Here is an 18,248-nt window from a genome sequence, read left to right on the forward strand (position 1 = left end):
AAATGTGGCTGAAAGGTCTTAAACTGCTAGTAAGGGGACCTTTGAGTTGACGTTATTATTATTATCTTACAAGACAGAAATGGATTGTCCTAAAATACTTTGGATTTTAGCAATAATTCCACACTACCGGACGGAGACAAAAACAGGTACAGGGACAGTACATTATGTAAACGTCAAGAAACGTCAAATGCTGAGGTTGTTGCACAAGAACGTGTCGTAGGGCGCACTGAGTGGACTTCAGTAAAACAGGTCCATTCACACTTGTTGACTTGTGAGACATTTCAGAGGTCACACTGCTGCACTGGTGGTGTTCAAAACATTCCACAAGAGGACAGCTGACTTGAAACAAGCCTGGTTCTTTTCTTGGTGAAGACTTTGACAAATTGAGCTTCACTACAAACAGCCAGACAGACAAGAAACAAGCCCGCTGTATTGTGTCCTTGACGACTCACTCCTGTCCAACAAGAGATGTTGGCCTTCACCTGTCTGCCTCTCTGCCATGGTTCTTTACTAACGGAAACTAAAAGTGAGGGGGACATGTAAAACAGTACTGTAAGCCACCTGTTGATAATGTATCATCAGTATGTGAACATGCAAGAAATGGTAAAACAGTATTTTATTTTGTTTAGTAAACATTAGGGTTTTGTCACTTGTTTTCCACAATAAGAGCTGAGTTGTTCTTTGGAATAGGAGTGTACAAACACTGTACAAGTTCTGTGACACACTGGTAAGACTCCATGTCTTCTCTGGGTGTGGCACCGTCAGACGCTAAATCTGTAACTATTACCTCATCATATCTAACTGCGAGAACTGTTGTATACTTTGCTGGGGATATTATCTGTGCGTCTATACAAGTGAGTTACAACTAGAAGCTGCAGGGATGTGAACACTGCAAAATACCGTTCCAATCTGCCCCCATTGAGTATTCCCACTAGTCTGAGGCTGCACTGATTCTGTTTCTTGTATCTGCCCATTTGACACATGAAGGAGATTTTTTGGACCCAGGCAACACACTCTCAAAGTAAGTTCACCTATATACACTTTAATAACCCCCTAACTTCATACGGTCCCTTACACATTGGTAAACATTAACTAAGCCCACCCTCAGATGTTAGATTTTAGGGCTCTCTGTAACTGTAGATACAGATCATAGATATAGTCTGTGGTATACAGTATGTACATATATCAAGCAGAATTAACAGGAGAGCTGTTAATAGTAACAGGCCTACAGACTCCTCACAGGGCTGTCTGGAGATCAGTCTGTATTGGACACACGCTGACTTGTCAAACAACACAAATGTAACTAATCTAATAATGAGGTCTGGATTAGTTCAAGAGTTACCAGCCACAGGTAACGTGTTCGTACGTCCCGGCCGGCGGCAGGCTTTACTGAAACACACACACACACACACACACACACACACACTGCTGTCCTAGGGGTGTGTGTGCGGTGGGAGGTGGGAGGTGGGGCACTCCTCCTCCTTCATAAGCCCACTCTTCGCCTCCATCAGCTCACAGTCCGCAAGGATCTCTTGTCGGCACCATCTGGACTCTATCGGTTCACTCGATACGGATACCGGATACTTTTCTTCAGTCATGATTCGGGTGTCCTCGCCTGTGTTTGTGCTGCTGCTGTGTGCGGTGAGTACGGAGGGACTTCCTGTCTTTTTCTGCTGGCTTTTAGAGACGGTCTTGTTCATTGTCAGCGCTGCCTGACAGTCCAGTCCGTCTCTCTGAGGCTCTCCTCCTATTTAAACTCGTTTAAACTCGTTTAAAAGCGAACAACCAGAGAAGAGCCCAATCTGAAATGTGCCCGTCCATTCTGTACATAGATCATTGAGTGCAGCCCTCTCTTCACAGGCTGGTTATCTTGTTCATGTTGATCCAAACACATACCTGGCTGCCATGACTACACAGGTGTGGGCTGTGCTGACAGAGACTTGGCATCCACTGTGATGTACTGTACACAGCTTCTGTACACAGCTTCTGTACACAGCTTCCTTGTGCTTGTTTTACTCTGGCTTTGTATTAAATCATGATCCGATCATAATTCTGAAATGCTGGACAAAACATATTTATAATTTATGATCTCTTGAAATGTTACAAGCCTCACATGATGCCGTGGAGAGGCGTGTGCATCTTAAAGCAGTAACTAATATAGTATCACCTTGAAATGAAATCAGTAGTAGATTACTGGACAGAAAATGATTGAAGACGTATGAACGAAAGAGGCTCCAACACAACGGTTCAGCCTGTTATGCTGAGTTTCACAAACTACAGCTCATAACTGAGCATTATGTGGCCACACAGGAGTTCAGATATCAGTTTTCCATTGCTCAGGTTGTCACGTTTGTTTTTTCTTACCACACTGCAAGACATCACGAGGTATTCCAGATTGAACAGTTCACTGTTGACTTGTTTTGTCCAACAACATGACGTCATTTATTAGTGAATAATTATCCAAGTGAAAGATACAGATAATCTGAATATTATGGTCATGTGAGTTTGTCAGGTACCTGGTGAATGAGACTCGCTTCACTACTCGACTCTCACTGAGGGATACGAGGCCTCAGGAAGTGTTATCCTGACATGCCCTAACTTAGACTGAATAGATGATTCTAGTTAAATCTAGGAGTGGCAGGGTGTGTCGGCCTCTCTCATTTTACTTGCCAAGTTCGACTTGACTGAAATAAAAACACAGGTGAACGTGTCTCTCCGCACCATCTTGTGTATCTTCACTGTATAGTTAAAAGCCTGCTTTAAGGTGCAGTCACACCAGAACATGCCGCGTTCTTGATAAGTACAAGCAGCCGAGTGGCAAAAGTGTCAACAGACTGAAGCCACCGTGTTAAACAAAATCTAATATGACTGCTAATGAGCGTCATACAGCTCCGTTTGTTTATATGTGGTTGAACATATTAATAACTGAAACGAACTAAGTTTAACTAGTAGTAAAATATCTGACACCATTAAAACAAGCTCATTCCTGCCCTCTAATGGGCCTCGCTGATCTCTGCCACCAATAATGAAGCCTATTTGAGGGCAGCACACACACTCACAGAACTCTATTTCTACATCCAGATGGTTCAACCACAGGGTCTCCAATGTGAGCATCCATTTTGGGACAGTGTTTGAACAGGTCATAAAACTTTTCCCATTCTGGACATTGACCTCTTATATAGAGTTCAAACTGCAGAGCACCGAGGACTGATGACCACTCAGTGTATCATCATCATCATCACCTGTAGAGAGCTATCGTTGACCAGCCAAGCAATAGACACGAGAATCAGAATCAGAATCAGAATTACTTTATTGATCCCCGGGGGGGAAATTGTACAGTACCGGTGCTCCCATTCAAGAGTAGAAAGTAGCAAAAATTTAGAAATAAAAGTATGTACAAAATATAAACATAAGAAATATAAAACAAAAAATATACACATTTACAATATTTAAGTAAAAAATTAAAGTAAAAAATATATACAATAACAATGTATATGTATGTATATATATATATATATATATATATATTGCACTGGTGAATTATTGTACAGATTATTGTAATTTTTAAGTCAGTAACAGTCAGTAGTGCACAGTTCAAGTGTAAATATAAATATGGAATAAATAATGAGGTAGTAATTATTGACCGAGGGGAAATTAGTCCAGAACCTGTCTGTTTCTTCTGAGTGTCAGTGACACTCAGAGGGAGGAGTTGAACAGTTTGATGGCCACAGGCAGGAATGATTTCCTGTGGCGCTCAAGGAATGAGTCTCCCACTGAAGGTGCTCTTTTGCCTGACCGAAGAAAAGGCCACAGTCAGTACTTTCTGAACACCAGATCATTCCCACCCTGTTTTTGTCAGAGTGGCACACCTTACAGATTTCATTCCTTTCATGACCGTAGTTCATTTTCCGCATAACTCCACCAAGTTCAAACAAGGTAGAGCACTAATCTGCCAGAACAACAACACAACTGAGACTCTTTCATGTTTTACTGAAACTAGTTCAACGAACCCTTTCCTCGTGTATATCACTTGTACACAGTGTAGGGTTGAATCGGGACATAATGCGCATTGTGAGGTATCAAAGTTGTTTAATGCATCATTTTAATGCTACATGTCATTTTTAAATTGACTTTTTTAACATACCATAATTCTGGGATGTACATAAAACATGATTGTCAGTTGACAATGAAGAGATGCTGAAAATATGAACTAGAGATAGAACTTATATAACTGATAGCATGTGACTGTGGCACCAGCTGAGCCACAGAGACGGTTCTGTGTTATCACTGCTGCTACTGTCACTATTCTTTCTAACATTTTCTTGCTTTCAGGACTTTTTTTGCTATAAGAATATGTTCATCATTCTGTTTGATAGATATGTATCAGTCCACTGCAGGGAAAACCTACCCTAATAAGATACACAAAAATATAAACACAGGAAAGACAAATGAGAGGCACACAATAAACAATAATAGAGGACTAATTAGGCTTTTTTATTAATTATACATTAAGAATATTATTTTTCAATTGCTTTGTAAACATTTAAAATGTTTGAGCACTTAATAACACATTTCATTTTATAATTTAATTATAAATTCCATATCTATGCACCGCAATATTTCAGGGAATGCTGGCCGTGTCGAGCTTTACAAACAGGAAGGTAAAGATTGTCAACCTGTCTATTATTATCTATAATTATTTTAAAAAGTTACCAAAATACAGTTAAAGAGGCAGGAACGTGACTTTTTTTGCAGTAGAAGCTGCTCATGGAGATGAGAGGGGTGTGTATTGGCCCAAACAAAATGTCCATAAATGAAATAATCAAATCAAATAATAAACATTTGTCAAACTTTGTAGATTGCTAATGATCCCTATAGACTTCACTGTTATGTGATAAACAATGTTTGTTGGAAACTTCTGCACCACTTGCTAACACTTTAGCATAAGACTTAACAGATTTTTCTCCTGCAAAAACTGCAGTTTTAAGTTGAGACCATGTTGCATCTCTGACTATTTCTTTATTAGTATTTTTATTGGATTCAAAATCACTAATATAAATAAGAAATAATAAAGGTCCTCAGGTTGATGCTCATGGTACGCCATCTTAGTTTATCCCAGTGAAAACTGTAACAGTTCCACAAATGATTGTTTGCACTGTAAAACTCTAATATGATATGCAGCTGACTGTATAGTTGCGGACCACAGGTTCATCTGTCAGGTAAGGGTTGATTGTGAGGTATTTACATCTATCGTTTTACAGCTCCAGGCTGTCGCTGCGGTGAGGGTCAACTCCAGAGACAACCTGGTAAGAAAAAGAAGAGAATGGATTCTCCCTCCAAAGCCACTGAAGGAAAATGTAGACTACACCCAGCTAAAATCTATCGCCAGGGTAAGTCGCTAATCTACCCACTAACTCTAAACAATCAAAACATCTTCTCTGTGCTGCTAAATGTTTCACAGTGTGCTGTAACCTTGGGTGAGGAGTCATTTGGGACCATGAGAATATTACGAGCAATGTCTCACTAACAACTGGATGTTCAATAAGTCACCAGAGAACATTTCAACAAAGAGGGGACTATCTTTCCGCAGAGAAGCATGTATAAGCAGGACGCACTTGTTTTTCTAGTGCAAATATTTTGTTTTGTTTTCTATGGTGCTGTGAAATGATCAGGTCTTCTGCTTTGTGTTTCAGATTCGATCAGATTTTCAAAGTAATACAACTATTGACTACTCTCTGGAAGGCGTTGGTGCAAACCGGTATCCCTTCCATGTGTTTGTAGTTGACTCTAAAACTGGACTAATTCGCGTGACCCAAAAGCTCGACAGGGAGGTCATCGATACCTACAACGTGAGTAATACATGACAGATTCTGTTCTGTTCTATTATACTTTTTGTCACTTTTCGCTGTGTAAGATTCAGTAATTAAAACCGCTTTCCATATTTAATGTTGAGATATCTGGCAGTCATTTGCTACGCATTAATGTCACAGACTATGTTTGTAAATGCACCTGCTAAGACAGATGATGAAGACTACAACATTTGAGTTTTCTGTTTCAGCTGTCAGGTGTCGCTAAGTACAGTGATGGCAGAGAAGCAGAGAAAAAAATTGACATACGAATCAAGGTTGTAGATGAGAACGACAACGCTCCTGTGTTTGGAGTCATCAAGCCCGGGGAGGTGGATGAGCTCAGTCCTACAAGTTAGTGCTTCTGCATATGTGTACAATTCTCACAAATCCCCATCCTGATATGTGATGGCAAAGTAATCCTACGTGGCTTCATTATAAGTGACAGAAAACATTGTGGTTTTGTATATGCAAGATTATCTCTTTTGTTATGTCTTTCTGCTAAGCTGCTTAGAGTCACAATCAGACTGTGTGTGTGTGTGTGTGTGTGTGTGTAGAGGAGGTCATTGCTCCCAAAAATGAAGTTAACAGTGAAATCTTAAAACCTGAGGTGCAGACAAAAGTTAACAATGAACAATATTTTCAAGATATCTACTGATTCCCATATCTTGCCTTAAACTACATGATGGTTTCAGCTATCTTGCCTTCATCAGGGTTGTGTCTGAGGCTGGTTTCCTTATATACAACACATTGATTGGTCATGTGATCGAGATATCACCTCGGATACCATGTCTACAAAACTTTATAGTCATCTTTTTCTTCAAAAATGCTATTTACAAAATCTCATTGTCCTTAATTTTTTTTACAAAAGCTGCAAGATAAAATATCTATATCCATAAATACAGAGCATTTTAACATTACAATCAACTTTTTACATTATTCCCCATCTTAACCCAGCCGAAATGCTTGGCGAGTACAGCATGTTGCACTGGAGAAAAGTTATGTGACGTGTTTTCATTTTGATGGACTTGCATTGAGGCTCACACTGGTCTGCACCTCACTGTGTGTGTACTCTCAAAGTAAGAAATTGTAGATTTTAAGATTAACATTTCTCCCCAAAGCAAGAATGAGCATTTAATTTCAGTCAATATTGATAATTATTAATCATTTTAATAACCTTTTTTTAATAAAGACCAGGAGAAAAAAAGTTGAATTTAACCATCTTACTTTGAATGTAACTATTTTCTCTGGACATTTGTTAAAATGAGCTTTAAACTAAACTAAACATGCTTTATTTCCAGAGCGAATTCTTGTTCAACATGTTCAACAAGCACAAAGGTTTCATAAAATAATTTTAAAAAACTGCTTGTAAAGGTTCATACAGTATTTAAATAGCTTTATAAACTGCTTGAAGGTACCTAGCAGCTCTGGAGACCATTTTACATCACTTGGGGCAAGTCATCATACAGAATCAACATTAAAGTCAAACTGTTTTATGAGCTCACTTTGTCTATGTCTTCTGACCTTGTAGCCAGGGTGAAATGTAATGCAACCATTCATTCAATACTGTTTTTTACAGGGACTTCAGTTATGAAAATAGCTGCAACTGATGCTGATGAACCAAATCATGTGAACTCTCAGATCGCCTATACCATCATAGATCAGAAACCATCTCATGACATGTTTGACATTACCAAAGATGGGACCATCTATGTCAAAAAATCTAGCCTGGACAGAGAGGTACTGTATGACACCAACACATCCTAAGGGTCAATGCCAATTGCAGAGGACTGAAATTCTGCACTCTATCAGCTGATCAGTGTCCGCTAATCAAACCACCAATTACATTCAGCCAAGAAGGTGTTGACAAGTTGGTAACAACTGGTTGGAGTCACTCCCCTGTACTAATTTACTTCTTTCCATTCTCGTCTTCATGACTTTTTTAATATTGTTAATTCTACCAACACAACATGGTGCCCTATACATACTATAAGCTGTTCAAAGCAACATTGAGTGTGAAAAGTGAACCCACAGAGAAATATCACCCAACTCTGGAGCTCCCCTCAGCTCTACAGAGCTCTTTAGCTTCTTTCAGCTCATTGTTTTGTTTTTTTGGCCCACATATGTACTCTTATGGACCTTGTTTCCAGCATCAGCACCTGCCCTGCACCAACTCCCACAGTGACAAAGTTAGGAACAAGCTTGTCACCGTACTGGGGCATTGTGAATATTGGACTAAAATTCATCTGGTGGCCAGAAACACAACTCCAAATATTTGCTAACATGCTTCATGTCTGCTGGATGTGTTAATAGGGAATCAAGGAATTGCTCACATTCACCATAACAACATTAAATATTAAACATATACATTATTGTATATTGTCATTGTTGTGTTTACAGCGTATTACTCCACCCCCACAGCGACCAAAACTTTTTTTTTGCCACTTTAAGGCAACATTGATTAAAGTGATGATTTTTGGGGGGAACTAGGATCAAATGTTTGCTTCTAACCCGTACCTGCTACACAAGACCTTTACTGTACCTTTTGCTTATTTCCATTACCATATAATTTGCTTAAGCTGAAGTTCACCTTGAATAATCTTTCAAGACACCATTGTCTACGCTCTGTACCTCTGGCAACAAAGTTTGCTCCAAATATTCATAAAGTCTTGCAAAGAAAACGCTGTTAATGTTCCCCAACTTCAAACTAACGGCAGTTCATGATTTCCTTCCCTTACTTCAACATCTAGTGGGGAGGAACTGCAGCATGTTTGTTGACTCAAATAGGTTTAAGAACATTTACAGGAGTATTTACCTAGACACTGACAAATTGGCTGTGAATCCAATCATTTATGGAAATTACAGCAACAGGAGCATTGCTACTCTGTCAAGTTGCAACCATGCAGCAAACTGTATATAGCACAGTTTATATTTCACCTCTCAGAATTGTCACCTATTGCTTTAGTCCCATCTCACCGTAATGTGTCAACAATCTCTTTCAGAAAACAGATCTATACACTCTGACGGTGAAAGGTCAAGACCTAAATGGCAAACCAGGAGGACACACTGCAACCGGCACTGTTACCATTAAGGTCCGAGATGTGAATGACAACCGTCCCACTCTGGAAAAAGCAGAGGTAGTTTTGTTTCTGACATATAACAACATGTTATGCTGCATATTGGTGCAAGAAGAAATGTTTTCAGAGTTGCATGGACTCAATGTTTTCTTTTGAGGGAAAAGAATATATGGAAGTGCTGATGTGAAGTTACAGATCACACATGAAAGTAAAAGAAATGCTAATCAAGGAATGTGTCGTGAAAACACATACTGCTGAAATGAAACCTGTTACTTTCACCTCATAATGTGTTTTACTTGCAGTATGAGGGCAGCATTGAGGAGAACACAGAAGGTGTGGAGGTGATGAGAATCAAAGCAGAGGACCTGGACATGATCAACACAGACAACTGGGAAGCTGTGTTTGACATTGTCAAAGGCAACGAGGCAGGGTACTTCAGTATCAAAACAGACCCCATCACCAATGAGGGCATCCTAATGCTTGACAAGGTACTGCAGTTTTAATTTTGAAGAACTGTATTTGTTGGTATCCCAGTCTTTTGTGGGATACATGTGATAAATACAATCAGCATGCCTCATACACACAAAAAAAGTAACGTGCCAATCACGAAAGACGTAAATGTAGACATGACTAGAAAAAAGAACTAGTAACGTTGAACGTTTCTGTATGTAAACACAGTTTTATGAATAAGTGAACCTTGAATCATTTGACTATCACCCTTAGTTAAGCGGCATTATATTATATACAAATGAATCATACCTGCGGGTGTGATGTTAAACTATATATACGGTATACTATACAGTATGTACACACTCACCATCTTTCTACCAACTGGGAAGGAAAAGGACAAAGCCCACCTTCACGATGGTGGTTCCAGGTTCACTTTCATTCACAAAACCGTATTTACATAGGTACATTTAACTACAGTATATAGAATTAGGTCTTTATTACAACCTGCTGTTAAGCAGGGTTAGGATTAGGTTGTCAGCAACTAAAGGCATTCGAAGAAAATTAAGTTCCCCTATTCAATGGCATGACAGCAAACTATTCATATCAAAAAGAAAAATCCTGCAGCAGCTACAAAATGATTCAACTGAAGACGGACCAAGCAAAGAAATGAAATGGATGAGCCTAAGCATCTGCTGCAACCCTGAGAACAGAGGACGAGACAGATGAGGATGATGAGACACTATGTAGTGGGCCAGGCACAGCTTCGACACAGGCCTGCCTAATGTTGTTCCCCCAAAAAGCCTATGGACTGAAAGGATTAGTGTGGTCCATGTCGCACCTGAGGGCTCCCAATGGGCACAAATTGTAGATCCTCTGCAGAGGACTGATGGGAATGTGGAAATAGGCATCGGCCCACTGTTGTGAACCAGTCGCCTGCCCTTATGGCCTGAAATGAAGCCCTACCTTTCGGTTTGAAATGAGGAAGTAGCTGAAATAAAACCCTGTCTCATCTCCTCAACGATCTCACGATCAATCTGCTGTAGGGAAAATCCAGCCTCAAGTTTCCAGAACTGTGGGAGGAGTCCTGGCTTGAGCACTGAGACCACCAGTGGCTAGTGTGCCACGGGCCTGGTGTGTAGGATCCAAAAGGCAGCCATACATTCAATGGTCATACGCATTTTCTTCAATTGCCGTTTCTATTCTACTTTCACACCCTGATTGTGATGCATGTGACCTTCTAGGACCAAGGGACCTCAGGGCCAGGCCCTTTATTTTATGGACCAACAAATATGGAGAAAACACTCTTTTGGACTTGTAAATTTGTCAGTATACAATAAATGCACATACAATAATTGCAAACACAATACAGAGATACAGTATCTCTTAAATACACAGACCCATTATTGTTGCAAATGTTTTGTGGAAATGCATTGTACTGGCTTAGAATTAGACAGGGGAACTCTGAGATTTTACATACTCTCAGGGGTGTTCATAAGACCTAAAGGTCCTCAGATAGCAAGTCGCAGGGTCAATGTCAACTTTCCTCTGATGTGTCATTTAGGCCCATACAGGAGGTAAGGGTGGATTTACTAAGCAATATCAATTTTCGGTACATTTCAGGGGAATAGTATACAAATAACCCTTAAACTCAGATTCAGATTACGAAAGAATTTTTTTTTACCTTTTTACTGACCTTTATGATCCTGTATTGACAAATAACAGCAAAATTGTCAATAATAATGTGTGCTCTTTGTGTTTGTGTGTGCCATTTCACAGGCTGTGGATTATGAGGATGTGAAGGACCTTGAACTGGGACTAGCTGTGAGAAACAAGGCTCCACTGTATGATGGATCTGATGGAACTACTGGAGCTGGTATAGGTTTCGGAGGTGGGGCTGGTAGTGCAAGTGGTGCCAGTGGTAGCAGTGCCAGTGGTGCCAGCAGTGCAAGTGGTTCTGGATTTTCGTCTGGAGGATCAAGTGGGACCAAACTTAAAACCTATCCAATCAAAATCAATGTGAAGAACCAGCCTGAGGGGCCACATTTTGACCCCAAAGTCAAAGCTATTCCCATCTCAGAGGGAGGTCACTCCATCAATATTAATGATGTCATTTCCCGCTACCCTGCAATAGATGGAGACACTAGGAAACCAGCTGAAAATGTCAGGTCAGTGCACACATACACACAAAAGCCTCTGCACTATAACATCAGCTTGAATTTCTACGCTCAATGATAATAACTGACACAACTTATTTCTGTTGTAGGTATGCCAAGGGCTCAGACCCTGACAACTGGCTAACCATCGACCCAAAGACAGCTGAGATCAAACTCAACAAGATGCCTGACAGAGAATCTCCATACCTGGTCAATGGGACATATATTGCTAAAGTACTTTGCATTACAGAAGGTACCTTCCACTATTCCACTACTGCTTCAGATGTTTTACATGTCAGACTTGTACTCTTAGTGAAAAGTAGCTGTGAAAAGGTATGACACATCAAGCTAAGTCTAAACTTAAAGCATAGACTATTGTTCTTTCAGGAGCACAGATCAAAATTTCATGTCAAACTTCCCATTAGATTATAAGAGTCTTTGTAAGATTTTCGTCCAAGAGTTAACACCGCTGTGAATTAAAAGTAGGTTTAGGATTCGTCCTCTGGGGACGATCAACATCCACAGCAAATGTAGTGGAAATCCAGATGTCTGTTTTCAGCATCTTGTGTACAAAGATATCTTGTCTAACACCTTCACATACCCATGCACACCCATTCACAGTTAGTGCGCAAGTTGCTGGCTAGCTACAACTAACATCTGTACACTCAGTATTCTGGATGTTTGTAGTGAACAAACACAGACGGCACAAACTGTCCAGCAGTGAGTTTCATGTAAATAAAGCAAAGAGAAAAGTTACTTTACCACTACCACTGCTAGCCAGGCAAACAGTTGTGTACCCCTGTTGTCCACCAGCATGAGGAGTGAAGCATTTTCTCTGAATCTGAAAAACTGAATGATGTGTTATTTCTGTTTTTCCAACACAGACATGCCCGCTAAAACAGCCACCGGCACAGTAGCCATCCAGGTCGAAGATTTCAATGACAACTGCCCCACCCTGACCAGTAACATCCAGAGTATGTGTACCACGGATGATGCTGTTATCGTGAACGCTAAAGATGAGGATTCTTTCCCTAACGGACCTCCTTTTGAATTTGTCATCGTCCCAGAGGGCACTGAGGGCAAATGGCAGGTGGAACATCTCAATGGTGAGGAGAATAAAAAGGTTATGGTAGACAGATCTAAAAAATATGCAAATAGATATAAAGTTAGAAATTGCTCTTTATCAACATGAATCAATGTCTGCCAAAGATTTGTTTGTTCTTTTTGCAACATTTTCAAATTCCACACAAGATGTTTTAAGCTCCACAAATAACAGGGTAAGATTTTAAAACTAGCACTAAGCTTGTTTTGACCAAGACACTTGGTATGCATCTGAGATCAATGGACTACCAGAATGTGGTAGTCCAATGGTCTGGAACCTAGTTTTTGAACTGGAATGTGGAAAAGCCTAATTTAACCTTGAGTGTTTAACCCAGGATACTATTAACTTTGGAGTAAAGCATATTGACTTACTACACTTTTGATGTCTTTTTGCGGGCAGACACTGCAGCTATCCTGAGAGCCCAGGAGTCCATGTGGCCTGGTTTCTATGAGGTGGAATTTGAGGTGAGGGACGGGCAGGGAGAGGCCTGTCCAGACCCACAGAAAGTGACGGTCCAAGTTTGTACCTGTGAGGACGGAGTGACGTGTGGAAAACGAGGCGCCAATGGTCAGTCTACAAAGGGAGCAGAGTTAGGACCTGCAGGCATCGGACTGCTATTGCTGGGCCTGCTGCTCTTACTACGTAAGTATAATGTGAGGCTCATTCTGATGAGGGGTTGTGTGATCAAACAGTTAACACCCTGACTGTGCTCAAGACTGTCCCAAGACAGGTTGAGTTGAGTTTAAGTCCAGCATGGCCTTTCAAATGTGAAATAATACTTAGGGACTTTCTTAAATATCAACAGAACTAAAGACTCGATGTGATCTTCCCAGCTGCGATGCCCATCAACATGTACTCAGTAGTCATTACTACATTATTACATGAGTAATACTGCGATTACTCAGTACTCATGGGTCGGACCACACCCATATACTAACATAGTATTTTGTGCAAACATCCATTAAGAACAACCATTAACAGTGATCTGTGACTTAAAACGAATGTGGGCCAGGGGCCAATGTTCCCTTCCCTACTTCTTACCCCTCTACTTTCGGTGCCCTTGCTCGGAAGACACCTATCTTTGAACTCAACTATGATCTCAACTACACCTGTAAAGTTTCATGACTGCATCTTGCACGGTTGTGACATACAACACCTGGCAAAGTACTCCAAACCGCTTCTGTGGTAGTTCCTGCTGCAGTAGGTGTCTCCACAACCCACATTTTGCCATGATGACGCACACACAGACTCACCATATGTCGCAGTTGGTAATTATAGATTCATACTGTATGGGAGACACCAATACTTAAAATAAATATTCTGAATACATAGGATGTTACCTAATGAATGTAATGCTTTTTGAAGACTATTACATACTATACACACCTCATAAATAGTTAGTAGTACCATGTAGGGAGTAAACAAAGGTTTATGAGGTGAATACAGGCAGCCTGGTAGGTCACCTGGTAGAGGGCATACCATATCATCCCCTCTCTTTTAATCAGATCTCTAACAGCCACAGTTTTGTTTAAGGTAAATTCTGAGACCTCTTTACTTTTAGATGTGATTATGGGTCTGGCCAGCATGTGGCAGCAGCCAAATCTGACAACACTCTCTTATGTCATGATATAACTTTTGTTTTGGATTGAATAGTGTTGCTGATAAAAAGCTACATGGTTGCCTATTGCAAGAAAATACATAACCACATTGTACTGTGCCAGGTAAAATTAAACTGCATCTCCTTTTTTGGAGGACACCAGAGGACAACTGCAGTCCCATAACACTTTGGGGACCATTAAGTTTTACTAAAACTTTGTTGTTACTGTTTTTACAGTCATTCCTCTTTTGCTGCTCTTTTGCCAATGTGGGGGAATGGCCGGCCTGCCAGGGAGCTTTACTGAGATGCCTTTCGACACCAAATCACACCTCATTAACTACCGCACAGAGGGCCAGGGAGAGAACACGGTGAGACCAACATATTTACCTCTTAAACACATCACCTTCAGTGTTGAGGACAGGAATATTGCCATACTGGTGGCTTGCTATTGTCTGCTGATGTCTTCTTGAATGCTGCATTTTGTGTGATTTTTGACATTTGGATCATTGGCATGTGATAGGAGGTGCCACTACTGAACATGCCAACACAAATGGATGGAAACGTGGCTATGGGCATGGCTAACAACATTTCAGCAATTGCGCCCATGGCGGGTTTCGATATCCAGAAATCCGTCACTTCCATGGATGGGATGAACGGGGCCGTCTATCAAGAAGGTTACAGAGACGCGACATGGGGAATGAGGAACGAGCTGAATGGCAGTGGCTTCTACTCTGGGTTTGAGGACAGAGAATCAGGAGCGGGTGGAGGAATTTATGACGGCATGGCTCTGCCAGACCACTTCCTGAGACAGTACTACACTCAGGTAAGAAATAATTTAATTACTGCTAATCTTTACTTTCTGTAACCCTTTTGTCGTCCTAACGTAATTATTTTGATGGTTTTCAAATGTGAACATACACATGCCTCTGTTGCTTCTATTGACTAATAATGAGATTGTGAATGCTAAACAAATGGCTGTGTTCAGTTTACAAAAAAGGTAATCTTGGCGATGGTTTCCTTTTTTTTCAACAGAAAGTGACCAGTGGAAGCGAGAACCTTGGCGTGAAGGATGGTCTTTTGCTTTATGACTACGAAGGCCAGGGCTCCCCTGCTGGCTCAGTGGACTGGAGTATTGAGTCTGACAATGACCTGCAGTTTCTCGATGACCTTGGCCCAAAGTTCAAGACCCTGGCTGAGGTGTGCGGAAGCAAGAAGATCCTAACTGAAGTCAAACAAATGGTCACTCCTCTGCCCAGTGCCTCCATCAACACTCAGAGCTCAGTTTCAAGTTTGGTGACTGCCCAACAGCTGCCCCCTCCACCCAAGCTGCAGCCGACAATCTCCAAAACAGGGCAGACTGTGGTCAGGGAGACATCTGAGCGTTCTCAGATGGTGAAGGAAAGTACGGCCATGGTGAGGGAAGGGATGGCAAATCATGGCCAGATGCTCCTGCTACAGCAGCAGCAGTCGCCTGTCTACTACACCACCACTCCTGTGCTGCAGCCGATGCACTACGTAGTCCAGCCACAGGTTCAGAACACAGTGCTGCTTGCTGAGGCTCCATCCACCAACCTGCAGGGCATGGTACTGGTTAACGGCACTCAGACTGGACCTGCCCAAGGCATGGTCCTTCAGGGGCAGACAGTGATGTCCAGTGCACAAGTCCAGGGCCCTGGCATGGTGCTGGTGGAGAGGAGTGGGGTCCAGGGGAGTGGTGCCAACCTGATTCACACTGGCAACCTTTCTGGCTCCCAGACCATGATGGTTGTGGAGGGCAAGGTCCCTGCAGGATCAATGAAAGTGCTGAAGGGGAGCCAGACCTGCCTCGTGCAGGGGGGCACTCTGCAGCCAGGAGGGCTTTCAGGATCTCAGAGAGTCCTGATGGTCGGAGGGCCAACAAGCACTGGAGGGCAACTGATCCAGGAGGCAGGAGGTCTGTCCCATAAGAGTGACATCTCTGGCTCTCAAAGAGTCCTCTACACCAAGAGCAGCCCATCTGCTGGATCTCAGACCAGCGTGGTGGGTTCCTCTACCACCACAGTGAACACAACCCCAAACTACCGCAAGGTGGTGGTGCAGGAGACGAGAAAAATTCACTGAATGAGAGACTGTTAGGACAACAGAGGACCTTCAGTCAGTGATGCCAATAAGATTGTTGCTCTTGCCTGGTTCTGGTGGTGATGGGATGCTTTTGGCAACCTTCCAGTACATGGTCAATACTCCAAACAGGGAAGGGGAAAATGAATAAATAAAATGTATTAAAAGTCTACATTAAAATGGAATAAAAACAATTGTATACGACCCTCCGAAACTGAAACTATCCTAGCTGACCTTATCTAGTGACTTTACCCTGCCCTACATCTCTACGGCTATGGACTTGGCTTGGGCATAAAGCACTGCAGTACAGCTAGCTCCAGGCACCTCCCTTCCCCAACTTTTTTTGTAGAAATCTCTAATATATATATATTTTTATAACTTCTGCCTTCTCTTTCTTCACCTCTCTCTGCAGTGACACAGGATGTACACAAAGAATCATTTTCATTATACAATTTCTATTCTATTGTCTTGTAGTATCCTTTATTGTAGTTATATGCTGTATATTTGTTGTTTTGCATGAATAAAAAAGAAATATAAAATCTAGTCTTGGAACTTATTGGATTTGGATTTCGATCATCTTTGCGGTGGATTAGGTTGCTATCTACAGTATGTCATCTACAGCAACTGTCATCACTAATGAGCTCACGTCCTTCTATTTTCAATAAACTGGCGACCTGTCCAGGGTGCACCCCGCCTCTGGACCTATGTCAGCTGAGATTGGCTCCAGCCCACGGCGACCCTGCAAAGGATAAGCAGTTATAGAAAATGGATGGATGGATGGATCACTGTCCCTCCTGTGTTGTTTGATCTCTGTAAAGTGAATATAGAGTCCATTTTTCTACATTTCAGTTCAGATATCAGCAGGTGGTCTTATGTACATTTGACTGTGGGGCTAAGTTAATTAAGATTAGTGTTGTTTCTAAATTGCATTAAATCTTACAGTCCCTCTCAATCAGGATTCCCACTAAATACTTATTAAATACAATATAACTTAATCTGTAACAGGAAGCGACCTAAAGCTCATGTAACAAAATTTCATAGAAGAGTAGACCGGGGTGGATAGAAATAAGACAGACAGCCAGGCACGGAAGGCAAAATGGAGGAAAAGCTAATGTTGCGTGTGTCTGAATTATATTTATAATGAGTTCTATTACACAAGTTTACACAAGATGGGAAAGCCCTATCTTGGAAACGTTTCCAATAGACTAGGAAGCAACAACGAAATGACAAAGTCCTGCTAGAAGTTTTCAAAATTCTGCCTATTTATCTCTGTCCTCCAACTTCCTCAAACACCTAGACAGATGTGTGATGAAACCAGCGGCAAGCAAAGCTCAAATCACATTGTGTCTGAAAGGGCTTTATAACTCATCTGTCATTTGGGTATGGAAAACAGTCAGCTGTGATACCTATATAGATATTATCTTCCATCATTGTTTGTTTTGGTAAAGGGCATGTACTGATTAAATATTATGACTGGCTATTGAATGAACCCAACAATTATGAAATGAATGAGTATAACCTTATACCAGATAAGTAGTAAAGGATATCAAGATTAATTTGTGGAGACCACTAAGTGGATGAAAACTGGCATTAACCACTGAAATTAACTCCATGCACCGTTCAGCAGCTGAGAGGTTGTTAGGAAGCGGAAGGAAAATACCTGAAGCCATTAAATATAATCAGTTGCTCTTGAGGGAGGCACAGTGTGTTACAGCAGTGTTAAGCCGTACATGGAAAATATTAAAGATAACCAGGAATGTTGGAGATGTAGTTCTGATGGGACACAGGAGCTGTCCTGGAATGCTAGAGCTCTGGACCTCTATACATGACACTGCAGAGAAAAGTAGCTCAGACTTCTGATTCTAGGAGAACCATTACATTTATTATATATCCAAAGTGACTTAGAACCATGTGGATACATGGGCC

General features: G+C 41.3%; 1 protein-coding gene across 1 annotated transcript; it reads left to right on the plus strand.

Moving 5' to 3' along the window:
• The first annotated feature begins 1,528 nt into the window (after window positions 1-1,528).
• LOC139288073 (desmoglein-2.1-like) lies at window positions 1,529-16,865 on the plus strand. Its single transcript, XM_070909322.1, has 14 exons — window positions 1,529-1,641; window positions 5,262-5,390; window positions 5,694-5,849; window positions 6,059-6,200; window positions 7,426-7,586; window positions 8,849-8,983; window positions 9,226-9,411; window positions 11,150-11,538; window positions 11,637-11,779; window positions 12,411-12,632; window positions 13,028-13,270; window positions 14,463-14,593; window positions 14,746-15,048; window positions 15,258-16,865. The coding sequence occupies exons 1-14, from the start codon at window positions 1,597-1,599 to the stop codon at window positions 16,323-16,325; spliced, it is 3,453 nt and encodes a 1,150-aa protein (XP_070765423.1). The 5' UTR covers window positions 1,529-1,596; the 3' UTR covers window positions 16,326-16,865.
• The last annotated feature ends 1,383 nt before the right edge of the window (window positions 16,866-18,248 follow it).

The sequence above is a fragment of the Enoplosus armatus genome, chromosome 7 (genome assembly GCF_043641665.1).
Source record: "Enoplosus armatus isolate fEnoArm2 chromosome 7, fEnoArm2.hap1, whole genome shotgun sequence".
Taxonomy (NCBI): Eukaryota; Metazoa; Chordata; class Actinopteri; order Centrarchiformes; family Enoplosidae; genus Enoplosus; species Enoplosus armatus.